This window comes from Penicillium brevicompactum, assembly GCF_028827555.1.
Source record: "Penicillium brevicompactum strain IBT 35665 chromosome Unknown utg000005l_segment0_segment0, whole genome shotgun sequence".
Taxonomy (NCBI): domain Eukaryota; kingdom Fungi; phylum Ascomycota; class Eurotiomycetes; order Eurotiales; family Aspergillaceae; genus Penicillium; species Penicillium brevicompactum.
In genome coordinates, this window is record NW_026623208.1 from 1,437,322 (window position 1) to 1,455,079 (window position 17,758).

The 17,758-nt window shown below is 52.1% G+C and overlaps 7 protein-coding genes across 7 annotated transcripts; 6 read left to right on the top strand and 1 right to left on the bottom strand.

Moving 5' to 3' along the window:
- Positions 1-2,126: 2,126 nt before the first annotated feature.
- N7506_006358 (putative RNA export mediator Gle1) lies at positions 2,127-3,704 on the top strand (the record flags this gene model as incomplete). The annotated part of the gene is made up of 1 exon (XM_056955651.1): positions 2,127-3,704. The coding sequence occupies one exon, from the start codon at positions 2,127-2,129 to the stop codon at positions 3,702-3,704; it is 1,578 nt and encodes a 525-aa protein (XP_056809985.1).
- A 414-nt stretch (positions 3,705-4,118) lies between these two features.
- N7506_006359 (uncharacterized protein) lies at positions 4,119-4,547 on the top strand (the record flags this gene model as incomplete). The annotated part of the gene is made up of 1 exon (XM_056955652.1): positions 4,119-4,547. The coding sequence occupies one exon, from the start codon at positions 4,119-4,121 to the stop codon at positions 4,545-4,547; it is 429 nt and encodes a 142-aa protein (XP_056809986.1).
- Positions 4,548-5,000: 453 nt separating this feature from the next.
- Positions 5,001-5,264, bottom strand: N7506_006360 (uncharacterized protein; the record flags this gene model as incomplete). Its single annotated transcript, XM_056955653.1, has 1 exon — positions 5,001-5,264. One exon carries the CDS (start codon positions 5,262-5,264, stop codon positions 5,001-5,003), a length of 264 nt encoding a protein of 87 aa, XP_056809987.1.
- Positions 5,265-5,728: 464 nt separating this feature from the next.
- On the top strand, positions 5,729-6,786 carry bgt1 (1,3-beta-glucanosyltransferase Bgt1; the record flags this gene model as incomplete). Its single annotated transcript, XM_056955654.1, has 3 exons — positions 5,729-5,988; positions 6,048-6,341; positions 6,390-6,786. 3 exons carry the CDS (start codon positions 5,729-5,731, stop codon positions 6,784-6,786), a joined length of 951 nt encoding a protein of 316 aa, XP_056809988.1.
- Positions 6,787-7,755: 969 nt separating this feature from the next.
- N7506_006362 (putative myosin class II heavy chain (MHC)) lies at positions 7,756-14,419 on the top strand (the record flags this gene model as incomplete). The annotated part of the gene is made up of 2 exons (XM_056955655.1): positions 7,756-14,080; positions 14,130-14,419. 2 exons carry the CDS (start codon positions 7,756-7,758, stop codon positions 14,417-14,419), a joined length of 6,615 nt encoding a protein of 2,204 aa, XP_056809989.1.
- An 866-nt stretch (positions 14,420-15,285) lies between these two features.
- N7506_006363 (p24 family protein) lies at positions 15,286-16,196 on the top strand (the record flags this gene model as incomplete). Its single annotated transcript, XM_056955656.1, has 4 exons — positions 15,286-15,483; positions 15,665-15,872; positions 15,931-16,118; positions 16,179-16,196. The coding sequence occupies 4 exons, from the start codon at positions 15,286-15,288 to the stop codon at positions 16,194-16,196; spliced, it is 612 nt and encodes a 203-aa protein (XP_056809990.1).
- A 588-nt stretch (positions 16,197-16,784) lies between these two features.
- Positions 16,785-17,654, top strand: N7506_006364 (uncharacterized protein; the record flags this gene model as incomplete). Its single annotated transcript, XM_056955657.1, has 2 exons — positions 16,785-16,925; positions 17,274-17,654. The coding sequence occupies 2 exons, from the start codon at positions 16,785-16,787 to the stop codon at positions 17,652-17,654; spliced, it is 522 nt and encodes a 173-aa protein (XP_056809991.1).
- Positions 17,655-17,758: the final 104 nt, after the last annotated feature.

Here is a 17,758-nt window from a genome sequence, read left to right on the forward strand (position 1 = left end):
AGGCCGACCAAAAGGAGTTTGTATGTGTGGACTGAAGTCTGAATACGCAAAATGTCCTGCAGCAACAAGGAATGGATTAGTGAAACTGAGACAAGAAGAGAGGCGAAGTTCTCAGGAGAGAAAGAGAGGGACGACCGATCCAACAACGAGGATGGAAAGTATCAGTCTCAAGGAAAGGACAAAACAAATGGAAGTTGCGATAAGCGGACGTGTTTTCTTCGCTCAGGGGAAAGAAGTAAACCCCACTCGATGACCTCAGAAACCACAACAAAGAAGCAAGGGCAATTTAAGCCAGGTGAAACCATTAAAGCCACATGTGTCAAGTACAAAAGATATTCTCTTACCTGCAAGATGACACTAATGACAACCTCCGAGCCGTAGCATTCCAAAATGACGTCTGCTATGTCGAAGGTGGGATGATCGCCCGTTTTTTTTTTTTTTTTAGTTTCTCCTACCAACCAATATGAGGATGGACGACCAGAGAATCAATAGGGATTCAGGCCAATTGTCTTCGACCTGGGATTTGGTTCGGAGCAATCAGGGTGATAACTCGAGACAAGGAGTTGGAAGGACCGGAGCGGATGAAGCTGTGGCAAGCACGACTTGACACCCGACAATGGGAATCGACGAAAAGTACCTCGATAGAGGACCGGTTAGGTTAGACTTTTGGAGACAAGGGAGCTTGCCAGGGTTGATTCCCCAGATGACAGGGAATCAGAGTTGATCCCCGTAGAGAATGACAGCGGATACTGAGATTATAGGAATAGACGATGAGGACATCGACTGATTCGACTCGAAGGAACGAGGGGGAGAAGGTAGGGAGATGAGGGAGAGAGAGAGAGAGCAGAGGGGGAGAAAGGAGAAGTGCGGTGATGCGATACAAAGGCAGTCGACGTGTGGGGTACCAGAAGAACGGTATCGGTATTGGAAATGACCAAACATCGATTAATTACGATATCGAGGGTACTCTTGGGTACTTTTGCCCGGTCAATCTGGGTAAATACCCGAACCGTTATCTTCCATACCTCGTTCCAGCGGGAAGCCATGGGTGATCGTCTACACACTTCATCATCCTGATGCATCCGTTGGCGCTCATGTGCGTTTAGAGGATTGTGATTTAGCTACTGTTCAGTACAGGCTGAATTGTTGGATGGCTGATGACGGGTAATTCGTAGATTGAACCAGGCCCTTCTTTTTGACAGGGGGTTTTTTTCTCTCTCGTCTCCAGTACATTAAAGATACAGAACAGCTAGTGGTTGGTGGACTCGAGACCCTTGAGCCCACACGGTGGAAGTACGATACGCAAACTACGGGAGAAGCTGTAAGTATAGTCAATTATTCAGACAATGCAGAAGCACTCGTTCTACTTGCACTCGAAAAGAAAGTAACATCAATCGACAGAAACAGTCGAGCTCGAAGTGGATGATGCTCACAATGATGTAAAGATCGTGAACCAGGGAACCGCGGGCTGTCGTCTCCGCCCTACAGGATCGCTGACTCAGCGGTTTCTGCCCATGGTAATTTATTTCCCTTGGGCTTCAAGGACGCATTGAATCGAGCACAGGTACGTTGGAACACTTAGTCTGCTGCCTCAATGTTGACTCTGAGATAGCTCTCAAACCTCATGGAACCCCCCATCTTTTAGAGTTGACGCGCCAACGTCAAATCTCATAGGCGCGTAAATCGATTACCTTCCCACCGAAGCTTTGATTGCTTGAACCCGCATCACACTGGTCTATTGTATGCATTGTCATTCGATTGAGATTGAATGCCTTTCAATTAACCTCCTCCCAAGTCTTTCATTCCCCGGAACTTTCACTTTGTGATCTACCATCGTTTCTCAAGTCACTTCGAGCTTAGGGTCCCTGGCATGACTTGATCACCTCGCACCCTGTACACTTGTTCGCCGTGCTCAACCCCCAGATCTCGTCAGCCTCCAAGATATTTCTTACCCCCTCCAAGCTTTGTCGTATCCCACCTCTCGGCTCGGCTCCAATCCTTCTTCGCCTCTGCAGTCTACGCGCCCCCGTGGAGAGCCCTCGAACCTCCGCCAACCGTTGAGATACCCAATCAAACCATATTTGGAAGAAACCATACCTTTTGCTCACTTTCGGTTCCCCCCCACCATGACTCGCTATCAAACTCACGCTCCACCACCCGTGGACAGCCCTTCCAAACAGCTCATGCTAGATCTCGTCAGAGATCTTGAGCAAGTCCGGATCTTCGACGAAGACCTCCGAAAGGTCCACGCCTATGAACGGAAATCATACTATGAGAACCTCGACAAGGTCGACCGCGACCGCGAGGCAATCCACACAGCTGCCCTCGACGAAGTGGAGGCTGCACGTACCCGTGTTCGAGAGGAAGCTGTAACGACACTAAACGATCACATTCGCGCCGAGGAAGAGAAACGACTACAAGAGGAGGCCGCTCTTCGCAAGGAAAAGGAACGTGTCGAGCGCGAAAAGGCCGAGAAAGAACGTGTTCAACGAGAGGCGGCCGCGCGCGCCGAGGCCGAGCGCAAAGCCAAGGAGGAAGCTGCACAGAAGGCCAAGCAAGAGGCGGAAGCCAAGGCAGCTGAAGCCGAACGAGCACGCAAGGCTGCTCTTGATGAAAAGCTGCGCAAAGAGCGAGAGCAAGCCGATGCCACGAAACGCAAAGAGGCCGAAGAGGCCCAGAAAGCCAAGCAGGAAGCTGAACAGCTGGCTCAAACAAAGGAGCAAAAGAGCATTGGGGCTGTATCCTTGTCACCAGAAGATATTCAAATTCACCAACGCTATGTGGAACTACACAAGACCCTGAAGGAAATGCGCAAGTGGCTCACTGGCATGGCCAAGGGCGAGCCCGCTCTCAAGAAGGCCATGGGAGACATGCGTCGTTCGATCAAGAAGTCCGTCGGACAACTTCGAAGTGGAACCGGTGCGAACAAGAACCAGATCAACCAGATCAAAGCAGACCTTCAAAACGCCTTGACTTTTACTCAACCGGAGGTGGACATCGCCAAGTTTATCGCCTTTCCGCCCCAAGAGCTGACAACCTCGGAGAATAAAGCACCTGCTATGTTGATCTACGGACTGAACGTCTTCTCCAAGAGCATGATCTCTTCACTTCTCGCAGAAGCAGCGATCAAACAGACACACGCGGAGCCTATTGGAATCATCGCAGCTCAAATCTTCTCTTTCGACATCTTCACCTACAAGGGCCTCCACATGTCCGATATCCTCTGGGCCAAATACCGAGTCGTCTGCCCCGCGTTATGGGGATTCACCGGCAACGACAAGACCGAAGGCGGCCGCCGCGCCTTAGGCTGGTGGCGCTCTCCTGATACCGACACCTGGATCTCCGAACAAAACCACATGGACCGCATGACCGCCCTCGGTGCAGGATATGCTGCCATCACCCTCCGCAATTTCGGAAAGACGACCCGCCAAAATCCCTTCCCCAACACCTTGTTCTGGGCCACAATGAGCAAGATTCTGGCCATCCCTCCTGCAGAATTGCAAGAGACACAGATTGCCCTGCTAGCGGCTCTTCTCCGGTCATCCGGAGAACGGATTCTGGGCTTCTTCGGGCAATTCGGCCTTGCTCTCATGCACCATGCGATCATTGAACTCCCTCGACAGATCGAGCGAGAAAGCATGGCACTCACGCAGTTGAGCACTCTGAAGGAACTCTACATGCGGGAGAAGAACATTCTCATTTGATTTGGGCTGGCTGAGCCCCGGCGTTCGAAATACGGATATTTCTAGGAGTTGCACGATCCCCGGCGGGGAGTGCTGGAGGCTTTACTTCCACAGGTTGTGTTAGGACTACCTGTCAGACGGCCCTTGTCGCCGAATATTACCATACCCCACGAGTCATGTGTGGGCTTTCCAATCTGTGCATTTATGTGATAGCATACACGTTAGTACAAGTATCCAGGAACATCATACCTTCGCATGTACAATTAGAATTTGGAATTATACAAATCCAACTGAAGTCATCCGAGGTCTGTGCCAGTATCAGGCCCCCAACATCGGTATCATACTTAACCTTCAAGTATCCCACCATCTCCCACCATTAATTCACGAGTATAGCACTTATCAACTCGCCTTCTAAGAACCACTATTGATCACAAAATGTCGCTACTTTTGAGAAGATCCATGCCTAAAGTTTCACTCGTGGCCCAGACACGATCTATACCGGGTCGACCTATCCTCGCTCCGACCACAACAGCGTACCGGACCTTGCCCAATACCCAACGAACCTCTCCCTTCACTTCAAAGGCGTCAGACCCGAACAAAAGTATACAGACGCCCACAGACCGCCCTGGGCCTAAAACCACGGATACATCAACCAAGGTCAACTCCAGTGATGGTACGTCGGGACCGGGTGACGCCGGGTTCGAGCCGGACATGCCGACTGCGAGTCTAGAATCTTTGGGTATTGGGCGGAACATGAAAGTGTTCTTATTTGTGGTTCTGGGTGTTTTTGGGTCCATCGAAACTTGGTTCTGGGTCAAGGCGTTCTGGATTTGGTGGAAGAAGGATGCCGATGATCTTGAGTAGAGATGAGGTTGAACGAGAGCTCTTTCGTCAATACACATAGATAGGCCTGATGTACGTATTAAGAAAGATGGTAGTACATAATTTCCCCCACCCATAATTATTCAAGCATGATAGAGAAGCAGCAGGTCTGCCGTTGGCCTTGTCTATATGTGCAATCGATGATCGTCTCTAGAGCACTTGAACTAGGAAGATCGAGCCGGTCCGAAGTGCATGATCGACAATTCTATGCTGCATCAGGAAACCTGTGCACTGGCTGGCGCCTAGACGTGGGATCTACAGATGCGTGGACAGCAATACCAAGCGCCAACGCAAGCATCGCCACCAGGTAACAATTGGAACCACCGGGGCCCTCTGGCAGGCCATGGAGTAATACTCCGCAAAAGACGAGATGAAACACTCGGGCGATCTGCAGCTCGGTCGCAAGGGAGAAGACCGGCTATCATGCGAGCCGAATCACCGCATTGGAGCAGAAAGCGACATGACCAGGATCGGTTCAGAGGCTGTGTAGGAACCACAATGTCCGAGCGAGCATTCAATGTCTTCTAAAGATGCAATTGCCCCCGTGGAATTCGCATAGAAGGATCTCTGAGCGTCGAGACCCTTGGTCCAATAGTTCTTCGCCCTGTGGATTTCCTCCCAATTGGACATCCCAAAGTCCATCTTGAATGCTTCTGGACCTGAATGCTTCTGGACCTCTGGATGGCGGCAAGGTGACATCATGAATTGAGGCGATACCAAAGGGCGGCTCTTGGCGTTAGATCTCTGAAGGGTCTCGGGAGCAATTGGGGTCCGATGTGGGGAACATTCCAACAAAGGAGTATCACAGATCACTGTCGCACTACATACGAGTATGAGGTAGGAAGAAACGGGGCCATGTACGGAGTAGATTTCGAAGTGAAAGAAATACTACGGAGTATGTAGGAGATCTCAAAAGGGGAACCCTAAAATAGCATGAGCGGTGCAAATGATAGGCTCCCCCCTAAACTCAGGGACCAGCGGGGCCCAAGACCCTGTCAGGGCCCAAGAGCTGCTTTTCCCCCGACCTTTCCGCTATTTTGGGTCTTTCCAAGGGCTCTTCTGTTTTGCTTTTTTTCTGACGTACAGTCGTTTTTAAAACCCCACGTCGCTCCTTTTTTCCCTTGACTCTCCTTTGTTCACACGCCAATTCCACACTCTCTACAATGCGTGCTACCGGTCTTGTTTCCCTTCTTTTGGCCGCCGCGCCAGCCTTGGTGTCCGCTAAGGGTACTCTTGGTTTTTCCCTCGGTGACAAGAATGCCGACGGTACCTGCAAGTCGACCAGTGACTATGAGGCCGACTTCGATGCCCTGAAGGACCTGTCTACTCTGGTCCGTACCTACTCCGGTACTGAGTGCGACACTCCCCAGAACATCCTGCCCGCTGCTAAGAACAAGGGCTTCAAGGTCGTCCTGGGCATGTGGTAAGTCGCGAGAGCTTCTTCCTTTCTCAATTGAGATGCTAATGTTGCACGCTATATAGGGTTGGCAAGCCTACCGACACCAACGATCTGCTGTCCGAGCCTTCCTTCGCGGGCGACTGGTCCGCCATTAAGAAGGCCATCCCCGGTCACGAGGACGTCATCCACGCCATCACCGTCGGTTCCGAGACTCTCTACCGCGGAGACTTGACCGGACCTCAGCTCCACACCTACATCGCCCATGTCATGAACGAGGTCCCCAAGGGTGTCTTGGTTGGTACCGCTGACAGCTGGAACAAGTTCGCCGACGGCACCGGTGACGCTCTTTTCACCCAGGAGCCCATGGTGACCTACGTGTAGGTGATATTGAGGCTTCACATAGGATGACGCTAACCTCACTACAGCTTGGCCAATGCCTTTGCTTACTGGCAGGGTACTGCCGCCGACGAGGCCCACGGAACTTACTTCAAGGACATGTCCGGTGCCATCGAGCACATTCAGAAGATTGCCGGCGACAACGCCAGCAAGATCAACATCGTTAACGGCGAGACTGGCTGGCCCACCGATGGCGGCTCCGACTATGAAGCTGCCAAGGCCGGCACCAAGAATGCTGAGACCTTCTGGAAGAAGGGTGTTTGTGGTATGCTTAACTGGGGTGTCGATCTCTTCTACTTCGAGGCCTTTGACGAGTCATGGAAGCCCGATTCCAAGGGTGACAACGGCCAGCTCAAGGACGAACAGCACTGGGGTCTCTTCACTGCTGACCGCAAGGTTAAGTTCGATACCACTTGCAAGCAATGATCGAGTATCCCTGCTTTTTGAATGGGGTTCTCGTAGAAAGCTGTGATTGTTGTCTTTTTTAACATTTTTTTATCTTTCAGACTGTACTCATTTTATGGGGATTATTGTTCACTGGAAATATTATTTAGTTCCAAAATCCCACTATTGAAGACCAATCGTTCTTCACAAATGGAGAGCCCGAAATTGCAGCGATTAGTCATGTAAATACGGTACTGTCAAACCATGGTTCCGTTACCCCTGAATAGACTCCCCCGCGAACCATTCCTCTCTTTGTTTACTCCGTACAGTGGTACACTTCTGTGGATGAAGTCGATGACTGGTGTAGCAAGGGGCTAACAGTCCAGTGACAGGTTAGACACATCTCGAACAATTGACTGTGTAAGGCAAGGGTCTTTGGAAATGCTCTGTAAAACAGACAACTCAACGGCCACGCTAATCGAGTAGTTAGAGGCCGTGGATTCCACTTGGGCCTATTGTACTCTGTACACCGCATTAGCACGTATTACCCACTCTCTAGTAGGTTACCAGTACACCGACGATCCCAACACCCGTGACGTCCTAAGACCTTTTTTTCCCCTTAGTCTTCTCGTCCTTGCGTGTATGTACGACATGGTTCAGACTTGATCGTCTTTCTTTCCCAGTATCTCCAGCTAGTACAACGGCAAAAAAACAGAAGAGACAGCCTGTCCACCGACTCGTTCCAGGTTGTCTAGCCCGTGATCTTCAATTCCCGTCGGATTTCCATGCGTCAACATTCTGGACGATAAGCGGAGCGGCAAGCAAGTGCTTGCTGCAGGAGTCGACACGGAAGGTGTGTGAGTTATTTCAATATATCGCGCTTGCCCGTTGCTCTTGGAGACCAGATATACGCGAATTGAGCTCCCCTGCTGATTGCCACGCGATTCTGGCCTCATTCTCCAACTTCCCCGTCTCAATCGCATCTACCCCTCCAACTATGCTGACTCCATTATGTTCAATGGCACTGCAGATTTAGAACATCCAGTCTCTTCCGCCACTTCGGCGTCATCTCCGCCGTTCCTTTCGCGAGATCCCCGGACCCGTGACCAATCGCGTCTTGCGCCTTCACTACTTCTGTCATCTCCGCCATCTGGCAACTCGAGCCCGTCTACTGTCGGTTCCCCAGGTCAACGAGCTTCTCCAAATATCGGTCTCGACCCTCCACCGCTCCCTTTTCTCTCCTCATACCGCGGAGCCGAAGAATCCCAGGCCTCGTCACCGGTCAATCGGAGGGCAGAAAGTAGTATCTACTACACGACCGCGTGGGGTTCTCCGTATGCAGCACCAAGCACCCGGAGATTGTCAGTGACCCATAGCCAACTCACGGGCCTCAATCTCGAATCCGGTCCCGACTCGCCAGTATCGTCGGTAGCCAACCATACCGAATTCCGGAGGTCGATTACCGCGAACGACGACACACTCGAACCCGTCGACCGTGATATTGATCAGAACGGAGAGAAGTCTATACGGGACTTTACGCAAGATTGGATCAATCAGTACCTGACTGGGCAGCCTAGAACGGAACGCAGCAATTGGCTAAGCGACGACTCGGGTAGTGAAGCACCCTCGTTCTTTACTGCGAAGAATCACCTTGCGGACGACGCATCTGACGATTGGCTTGGTCTGGAAGACGACTATCGCACCGAGGAATTGTTAAGGACCCCGACCCTCTCTGATTTCGCTGGGAGAAAAGTTACTGCCCGTGCGAAAGTCAAGAATACGTTGCATAAACGCGCCGATACTCTGCGCCAGGAGGACTTTTGGGGCTTTGCATACGACAAAGAGGCAAACAACAACATGTCAGAATCAAATCACACACAGCCTACCGCGGAGACGAGTTCTCCGGTTGAAAAGCCGCTTCCACCGCCTCCGACAAATGCGACAGAAGACGACCCACAGGCGGATGGACGGCCTCCATTAAAGACGCAGGTCTCTGAAATTAGTAGATCCGCTACCCAAACACCACGGCGGAGGAAGAAGCTTAATTGGCGTGGAAAGGCATGCATCATCGAATTGCCACACGAAGACAAGAGAGGCTCAGATGAATCTGGCCTGCGCCTTTTGACTCCAGCCGATGTTCAAGAACGGATGCAAAAATGGGAGGAGGAGGGACATGATATTCGCGGATTCACCATTGGTGATTCCGAGGATCCTTCGGAGACGACGGAACTAGGAGGTCTCAGTCGACCTTTGTATCCTGAGCCATTTGATTTATACGAAGAGTCAAAGGCGCAACAGCTTGTCGTCAACTTCCCTGACCGGGCCAAGTGGCAGTCCTACATCACCGAACTGCAGGAAGAAAAGCTACGGGCTCTTGGAGTGTCATTTGGTGAAGATGAACCCGCCGAGTCTATCTCGCCCGACTACTCGGTCAATCAGAGCGGGACGCCATTCCCGGGCCTTGTCGCATCACCGCCAATTCCTACTGCCTCTGCAGCGAGCAACCCGATGGGTCATATTCATCCATTCTCGCCTCACTTCAATCAATCATCGATGCCTACCCCCGGGGCCATGGGTGCATTGGCATCCCCCGCTTCTCAGTTCGGTATGCAGACACCTTTCATGGGCGTCGAGCAGAACATGATGGGAGGCTTCCCCTTCCAGTATCAGCCCACACCTCCCGCTCAGGGCTCCATGACCCCTCAAGGGTTTATGAATGCCCGGCAAGTAAGTGGCTCTGCTGGCCAGGGACCAATGGGCAACTTTGCCTCTATGCTTTCCCCGGTCTCTCCACTCCACGAACAAGCTGCTTTCAACCCTGGATTCAATGACAAGGGTGGATTTGACGATCAATTCGGCAACAACATGCGCCAGGATGGCCTGCAATACCAACCCCCCAAGACCCCTGTTAACGGACACCCCGATCATTTCCATACATCAAACGTCGAGATTGCTCACCCTACACCACGGGGACATGGTCACAATTTGAGCGAATCATTGCAGAGAGGATTGGACCAAATGACACATACCGATTATCATTTGGAAGACTCAATCGATCGTCAGTTGGAGGATGACTACCGCGATGTCAACCATGCGGGCCTGGATGCCAGTATGCTGAAGTCGCGCTGGGGAATGCCAGAGAACGAGCATAACCCCCAGAACGCTTTCGCTCAACTTCACCATCCCCACCAGTACTTTGGAGATCAATACCAGCAACAAAACGGCCAGGATGGCTCTGATCTTGACACGAACCCCAGTGTTGCGGGTACGCCTCATACCCGTCAGGGCGGGTGGCACGACCCCCAGCCCAGCGGAAATTACCAGAGAGGACACCAGCAGCAACTATCGATCTCATCGCTCAACGTTGAAGCGAAGGAGTTTAATCCCTCGGCGTCTTTAAATTCTCAAGCCGCGCCACTGGCAAGCGATGCATTCCAATTCAGTGGTATGGGCGAGCAAGGATTTGGCTTCGCTCCACCTCAGCCCTTCGCCCCTGGTAACAACCTGGATGGAGCAGCGGATCAAACCCCAGACCAAAAGCCTCAGAGTGGATTCAGGTTCTCTGCCGCCTCGTTCAATGTTGACGCGCCTGTTTTCAACCCTTCTGCCAGCCTCGCCTCAAATGTCAGCAATGAGCAGCCATCGCCAAACCGGACCAAGATCTTCGGCGACATTGATATCGATGAGATCTCTAAGCCTTCTAAGGCGTCGAAGGCAATCCCTATTGTCCGACCTGATGAGAACGAGCAAGGAGATAACGAGGAAGGACCAGTTGCCGAGGACGATAGTCATGGTCGCCCTGTTCCCACCGACCGTCACAAGCGTGCGCGCCGTGGAGCTGGACACGCTGACGGCGAGGCTAGATGGAGCATCTCGACCAATCCTTTGGGTGAAACTGGCAATGTCCAAACTTCCGCATCCCCCCACGGAGTTGCCGAGGGCAAGGAGAATGCTGTGCCCGCTGATCACCCAATTGACCGACGAGGCACCCCGGCAAGCGAAGCTACCACCTGGACACTGTTCGATGCCAAGAATGAAGCTGAGAATCGATCCCTTGCCGGCTCTCCTATTCGGGCAGAGCGGGCTCAGAAAGCCTCGGATGCTGGAGAGGCGACTAAGAACATTATTATTGAGGAACGTGAGCCAAAGGCACCGGCTGCGGGAGATGATACTTCTGTAACTGTTTCCAGAGCTACTGAACATGCTCCCCACGCGTCCAAGAGCTCCGTAAAGAGCACCGGGCTGTCAGCTACTGCACCTGCCTTCGAGTTCAAACCTGCTGTTGCCGGATTCGTCCCAACGACGGTCGATCCTTCCAGCTTCGCGGAGCCGAAGAGAGCGGAAGAGAAGCCTGTCGATACTCCACCAAAACAGGCTGGACTTATGGCTTCTCGTTTCGCTGCTGCTAGTCCACCAAGCAAGCGTTCTGAGCCTCAGACCACCACCCCGGCTCGCGATCAAGCTCAGATCATCACCCGACAGCCCAAGGACGACTCAAGTCCATGGGACTCCGAGAGCGACTCCCCCGACGATGCGGAGCTGAACGCCATCATGGAGCAGCTCAACGATGACTCCGATGTGGGCATCGAGCGCCACATGACTCCTTTCAAGACAATCCACGCCACTCCCTTCCAACCCCGTCAGCAAAATCTCACGGAGTCGATGGGTGGTCCCACAAAGGAACAGCGATTCGGTTCTGTGGAGGCCCGGAGCGAAGCCCCCAGCCCAAGTCCCGGTGGTGCTCCCAAGTACAAGCTTGACATTCCCCGGCTTGGCTCTGACGTTGATGCCAATAGCAACGCTACTTTCTCTCCACAGAAGAGTCTTATCTCCCGTCTTCAATCCCCTGTGCGCCACTTGGTCACTGAAAACGACCACGTCAGTGACTGGGATGACATGATCTCTGCTGGAGAAGATGAGAAGTTCATGAACAGAAACCGCTTCTTCGACCGCCGCATCAACGACCTTGTTGGGTCTGCCATTGATGACAAATTGGGTCCCATGGAGCGTGCTTTGGCTGTCATCCAACAATCTGTAGCTTCTATTGCCACCGGCACTGCCAGCCGCAGGGTGTTCCGCGATACATCGGCCGAGATGGAGGATAGTGATGCCGATGATGAGGAAGAGGACGACATCGAAGAGCAGTCAGTTCGCGATCGCTCGCCCCACAACATGAGAGAGCGCAAGCTTGAGATGCTGAAGAATGTTGTTATGGAGGCTTTGGTCACTCATGATATTCCCCAGCGTATCGCTCCTCATTCCAGCCACAGCGAGATGTCCCAGCTGAAGGAGAGCATTGCCGAGCTCCAGGCTCTAACAATCAAAAAGCTCGCTCAGGATCCCGTCGGTGACATGCGTGAGATTCTCGAGGAGACAATGGCCAAGCAGCTGGCTCAGCAGGCTGCTCTGCAGACCCCGCGTCTGTCTGAAGCCGAGGAAATCGGTGCCGACAGCCTGATGCTCCAGATTGATGGACTCAAGACCATGTTGCGCCTCGCCGATGAGCGTGCCGAGCAGGAGTATAACGACCGCCGACAGGCACAGGATTCTATGAATGAGCTTCAGCGTCTGCTCAAGTTTGCAGAGGAAGATGCCGCTCGTCACAGTGCTGCTGCCGAGGATGCTGAGTCTCGTCTTCTTGCATTCAAGGAAGAGAAGATTCCCTACTTTGAGAAGATGCAGTTCCGCACCGAGTCTCTTTCCGAGGAAAGTGAGACCCTCAAGGTCACTATCGCTGAGCTTTCTACGAAGAACATTGCTCTTGAAGGTACCCTGGATGAATACCGTGTCTCCAGTGATAGCTTCCGCCGTCAGCTCGAGACCACCAAGGGCGAGAACCAGTCTCTTCACGAGACTGTTGACAATCTGAGAACCCGCATCGAGGATAGTATGGTCTCTCGCCAGAACCTCACTGAGAAGTTTGATCGTCTTCAGGATGACATGCTCAGCGTTACCGCCGACATCACGCGTGACCAAGCTGCTTGGCGCAAGAAGGAGCAGGAGCAAAGGGCAAGCTACAACGAGCTGCGCGCCTCCCACTCTCGTGAGATGCAATTGCGCCTCAAGCTCGAGGAGGACGTTGCCATGTTCGAGAAGCAAGAGCGTGAAGCCACAAAGCTGAGGTTTATCCAGGAGCAATCCCAGCAGGAGAACATTCGATTGGAGGAGTTGGTCAACAGCCTGCGATCTGAAAACCACGACCTGCAACTGAAGTCGGCTCGCTTCGAGCGTGAATTCACCGAAGCCCGTGAGAGCAGCCGCGTCGAGATTCAACGCACCCGCTCTTCAATGGAGGCGGACCTGGATGCTGCCAACAGCCAAGTCAACATCGTGCGTGCTGAGCTCGAGGCTCAGGTGATTCGCTTGCAAACCCAGCTTGAGAACAACCGCATGGATACCGATACTGCCCGGGAACGCTACGAACTTCTCCTCGAGGAAGCCAAGGACTCCAAGGTCACCGCTCTAGCTGCCAAGGACCTTGCCATTGATGAGACCCGCAAGATGCATGAGCGTGTTCTTAATGACTTGCGTGAACGTCACGCACGCGCTCTGCACAACTCGTCTGAGGATCGCGCCCGTGGCGAAAACCACAACACGGAGCGCATGGCATTGTCTGAGGAGAAGGCTAAGCACTTGCAGGAGCGCGTGAACCACCTCGAGGAGAGACTTGAGATTGCCCAATCTGCTGCCCGTGCTGCTGCTGAGGCAGCTCACAGTGCCAAGGCAAGCCCTGCTTCAATTCCTGTTCCCACTGCTGCACCCTCCCACTCGCGCTCCACCCCATCGATGTCCTTCAGTAAGGGCTCAGAGGAACCCGAGAGAATTTCCCCTCAAGCCCTAAGGGAGTCTATTTTCGTGCTTCAGGACCAGCTCCAGCAACGCGAGACACGCATTGAGGAACTTGAGCAAGAGGTTTCCACCATAGACAAGGATGCTCCCAACAAGATCAAGGAGAAGGATACCGAGATTACCTGGTTGCGCGAGCTCCTGGGCGTCCGTATCGATGATCTGCAGGACATCATCCAGACCCTCTCCAAGCCCACTTTCAACCAGCATGCCGTCCGCGATGCAGCTATCCGTCTCAAGGCGAACCTTCAAATGCAGCAGCAAGAAAAGGAACGCCTCACATCAGGCAACCTTCCTTCGCTCTCCGATCTCGCTGCCTCGCCCCGGTCCCTTCCCTTAGCCGCAGCTGCAGCCTGGGGAAACTGGCGCAAGGGCCGCGAGTCCAACTCAACCACCACCGACTCTACCCCCTCCAAGCCCAGTAATGCAGGCACCTTCCTCTCAGGACTACTGACACCCCCGAGCTCCCATGTCCGACAAAACGCCCCCGGTCAACAGATGAGTGCTGCTCAGCGATTTGCGGAAACCCGACCTCTTAGAGGTTTCAACTCCCCCCCGCCGTGGCTCCGCGCGTAAGGAGCCTGTCGTTGTAGAGCCTCCCAAGACCCCACCTCTGCTCCGCCGCTCGAGCTATGATCACGACGCCGAGCCAGCGAACTATGGAGAAGGCCACTTCGATGAAAATGAAAGCACCGTTGATGGAATGGTCTCCGCGTCGCCGAAGGAGCGCGATGATGAGGGTCCGTTCGGTCCTCACATTGGAGAGGCCGAAGGAGCCAATGCCGAGGAGGTTTCTTCTTCTGACGAGGCCTCCACGGAAGAAGAATGAGATCACTCCACCTTCCCTTTCGCCTGAACAAAAGCGAAACAGACACTTTGCTTTTTAGTTTCCCAGCGCCGATTTTTCACCCAATTTTCCTTTTCTCTCGTGACCATACCCTATCGACATACATACTTATCTTCCGGCTTCTTACCCGTTGATCAATGTTTGCGTTTTCGGATTTGATACCACCCCGTTTTTGATATTGCCCAAGACTTGTACATTTTGAACATCATATCTACCTTTTTTGCTCCCTATCGTTTACCTTCATCTACACATACTAATATTCAACATTTGTCACTCTTTACCCTTCATGACTGTCCTATATTACCCCCCTTGTTATTGTCGGATGTACGCTCCGGATGCTGTGTTTTGTAGCTTCTTTGTTGAACTGTGGTCAATCTGAATACATCAAGATCCAGCCTATCTTTGCAAATATGATATCTTCAACCCAGCTACTGTATCGAATTCACTAGGCTCTTCCAGTGTCTTAGGGCTACCTAGGTAGACCAAAAGGTATCCATGGATCGATCCATGGATATTTATGGATTTTGACTAAGTAACACTATGGGTAGACCAGGAACTTTGGAAGTTGGAGTATATATCACCACCTCCAACCTCGAAAGCTGGATGCCATCTCAATTTATTTCAAATCACCAGTTCAATGCTTCCGATGAACAAGTCTGAAATTTCAATACCCATTTAAATGAATGACGAAGCCAAATACACCAAGATCTCACAGTATCGACGTGGACTCCGCGGAAGGCGGAGCGCTGTTTATGGTGGTCCGAGCGTCACCAATTGACACCTTTCGGGTTGAGACTTGAACATTGAACATCCGCTCCCCCATCCAATTGCTCCGGACTATCTACAATATGCGATTCTCAACAAGTGCTATTCTGGTCACCGCACTGGGGTGGATCACCGCCGCGACCGCACACACCATCCAGCTCAAGGCTCACTCACGAGAGTGCTTCCATGAGTCCCTACACAAGGACGATGTCATGACCGTCACCTTCCAAGTCGGAGATCGCGAGTTTGGAGGAAGTGGAAACCTCGAGATTGATTTCTGGGTATGGATCCCCTGGTCTCAGTTCTGAGCGTGTCGGGCGACATGTCCCCCTTTACGTTGGGCCTTTGAGACCGCGCACAGTACTCGTGACAGCATTATCCTATTTAAAGAGACACTGCACATTGCTCCATGAAAAGTTTGCTATGAGAAACACGAGGCTAACAATTCCGTGATTCTTCTAGGTCGAGGACCCCCAGCGAAACCGCCAGTACTTCAAGAACGCCGTCTCCTCCGACGATTACTCCTTCACTGCGTTGTCCGATGGAAAATACAACTACTGCTTCAGCAACGAGGGCTGGACCTCCAACTCCAAGGAGGTTTCTTTCAACGTCCACGGAATTGTCTACATCCCCGAATCTGAAATGTCGAAGGAACCCATCGAGGTCGAAGGTACGCGCGGGAAACACCTGTTGACGAGGATATAGGGTGCTAATAAACTTTCGTCCAGTTCGCAAGCTTTCCGAGGTTCTATCGCAGGTAAAGGATGAGCAGTCATACATTGTGGTTCGCGAGCGCGTACACCGGAACACCGCAGAGAGCACCAATGGTCGCGTGAAGTGGTGGAGTATGTTCCAGCTCATGGTGGTCATTGCGGAGGGTGTGTTCCAGGTGTGGTGGCTTAAGAGATTCTTCGAGGTACGTGGATCCCTTTCCTACGATTGAAGGACGAGATGCTGATATTCTCCCGACATGCAGGTCAAGCGCGTGGTCTGATTTATGATCTTATGCCCTCGAAATATCTTGGACCGAGGCATTTTTGCAACGAACCTGTTGATGAGCAAATATTGTAGAATTGGGCTTTCTGTCAAGTTCGATTTCAGCGCGATTTACCAGGAAAATTTCATTACGTTTTGACGCCACGGTCTGCGATCATTAGACTATATAATATGAATTTGTGCCAATGATCTGGAGACTCTGAATGGACGCGAGAGCGAGATACGAGCATTGGCGGAAAAAAGTACCGCAGCCCAAAAATGCAAGGGCACGGCTGCGTCAATTCCTAGGCCCAGTCAGAATTGTTGCATGATCGGAGCATCTGAACCTTGGAATATATACGGAGTACCCCTCGATATTCGCGAGCGAATTCATTTCTTCCATAGGCCTATTTCACCGTGACGACTATACTGTATATTGACCCCGCAACTTGGCAGGGATTTGGAGGTTCGCCTTTTCTACCTCATGACTTACTCTCTGTAAGGAGGTAGATGAATGACTGACTGTGCTAGACCAAAAAAATATCCAAGACAGGAACAACACCAATTTCTGTACACAAAAACACCTTACATGCACCCATAGACCGTTATGGATGACGAGCTTGTTGCGAACATCAGTCTCCCCCCAAACAGCCTTGATACGACTGACCCCTTGTTCTATCTTTGTTGGCGAAGGCAATCCTGCTCAAGCTGTCTTTCCGGCACCGAGCCTTGCAGTTGGTGTGCAATTGTAGGTCATTCCAAGTTGCAGAGTTTCCTTTGTCGCGTGCCCTGTGCATTCAAGTCTGAGCCTGAAGTCATATGACATCTTGTCAATGGGATCAGGCAACGGGCTTCTGTCCTCTGATCCTCCGCATTCTATATGAATTTACCCCCGACTATGGTTGTTTCACATCGTGCGCCCCTGCATTGCCTGAGCCTCCGGAATGGAGGAAGAGGGGTTTCAAGGCCACGCCCCCATTTTTGGGCTCTGACCTGGCACGTCAAACTGATGTATACCCCGGGATCAGACCTCGGACCTCGCTCATGCTATTTGCAAGGTTGAATTCAGTGCTGACTATGATTTGATTCATTGTAGTCGTCAACATGTGTCCCTAATACAGCGCGGGTTCCGATATTCGCGCCTATTGGCGCCGAAGGAATTTGCCCCCTTGGTAGCAAGGAAAGATGGGAGCTTCGAACACAGCCTTTCGGATGTCATGCCAGTACATTGACTGTGTTATCCGTTCTTGTTGCTGTGCTAGGGACGGTGGCTCTGGGCGGGATAGGGGTGTTGTTGGTATGGTTTGTGCGTCGGGTTCGGCGTCGATGGAAGGAGATGGAGTATGAGGGGCTTGGACCTTCCAAGTGGAGGGGTTTGGGCTTCCTTGCCGCACTGTTCCCTTCATGGGGTCGTCGGCGGCAGATCGAAGAAGAGGATGGCGAAGAAGATGCGGAGACCCGGCCACTATTGGAGTGAAGTACAAAATACAAAAGTACAAAATGTATAGTTATTGTGATATGGATGTTCATGAAGGAAGAGCTCTGTTTGATACATGAATTTTGGACTAATGTCTATCAAAT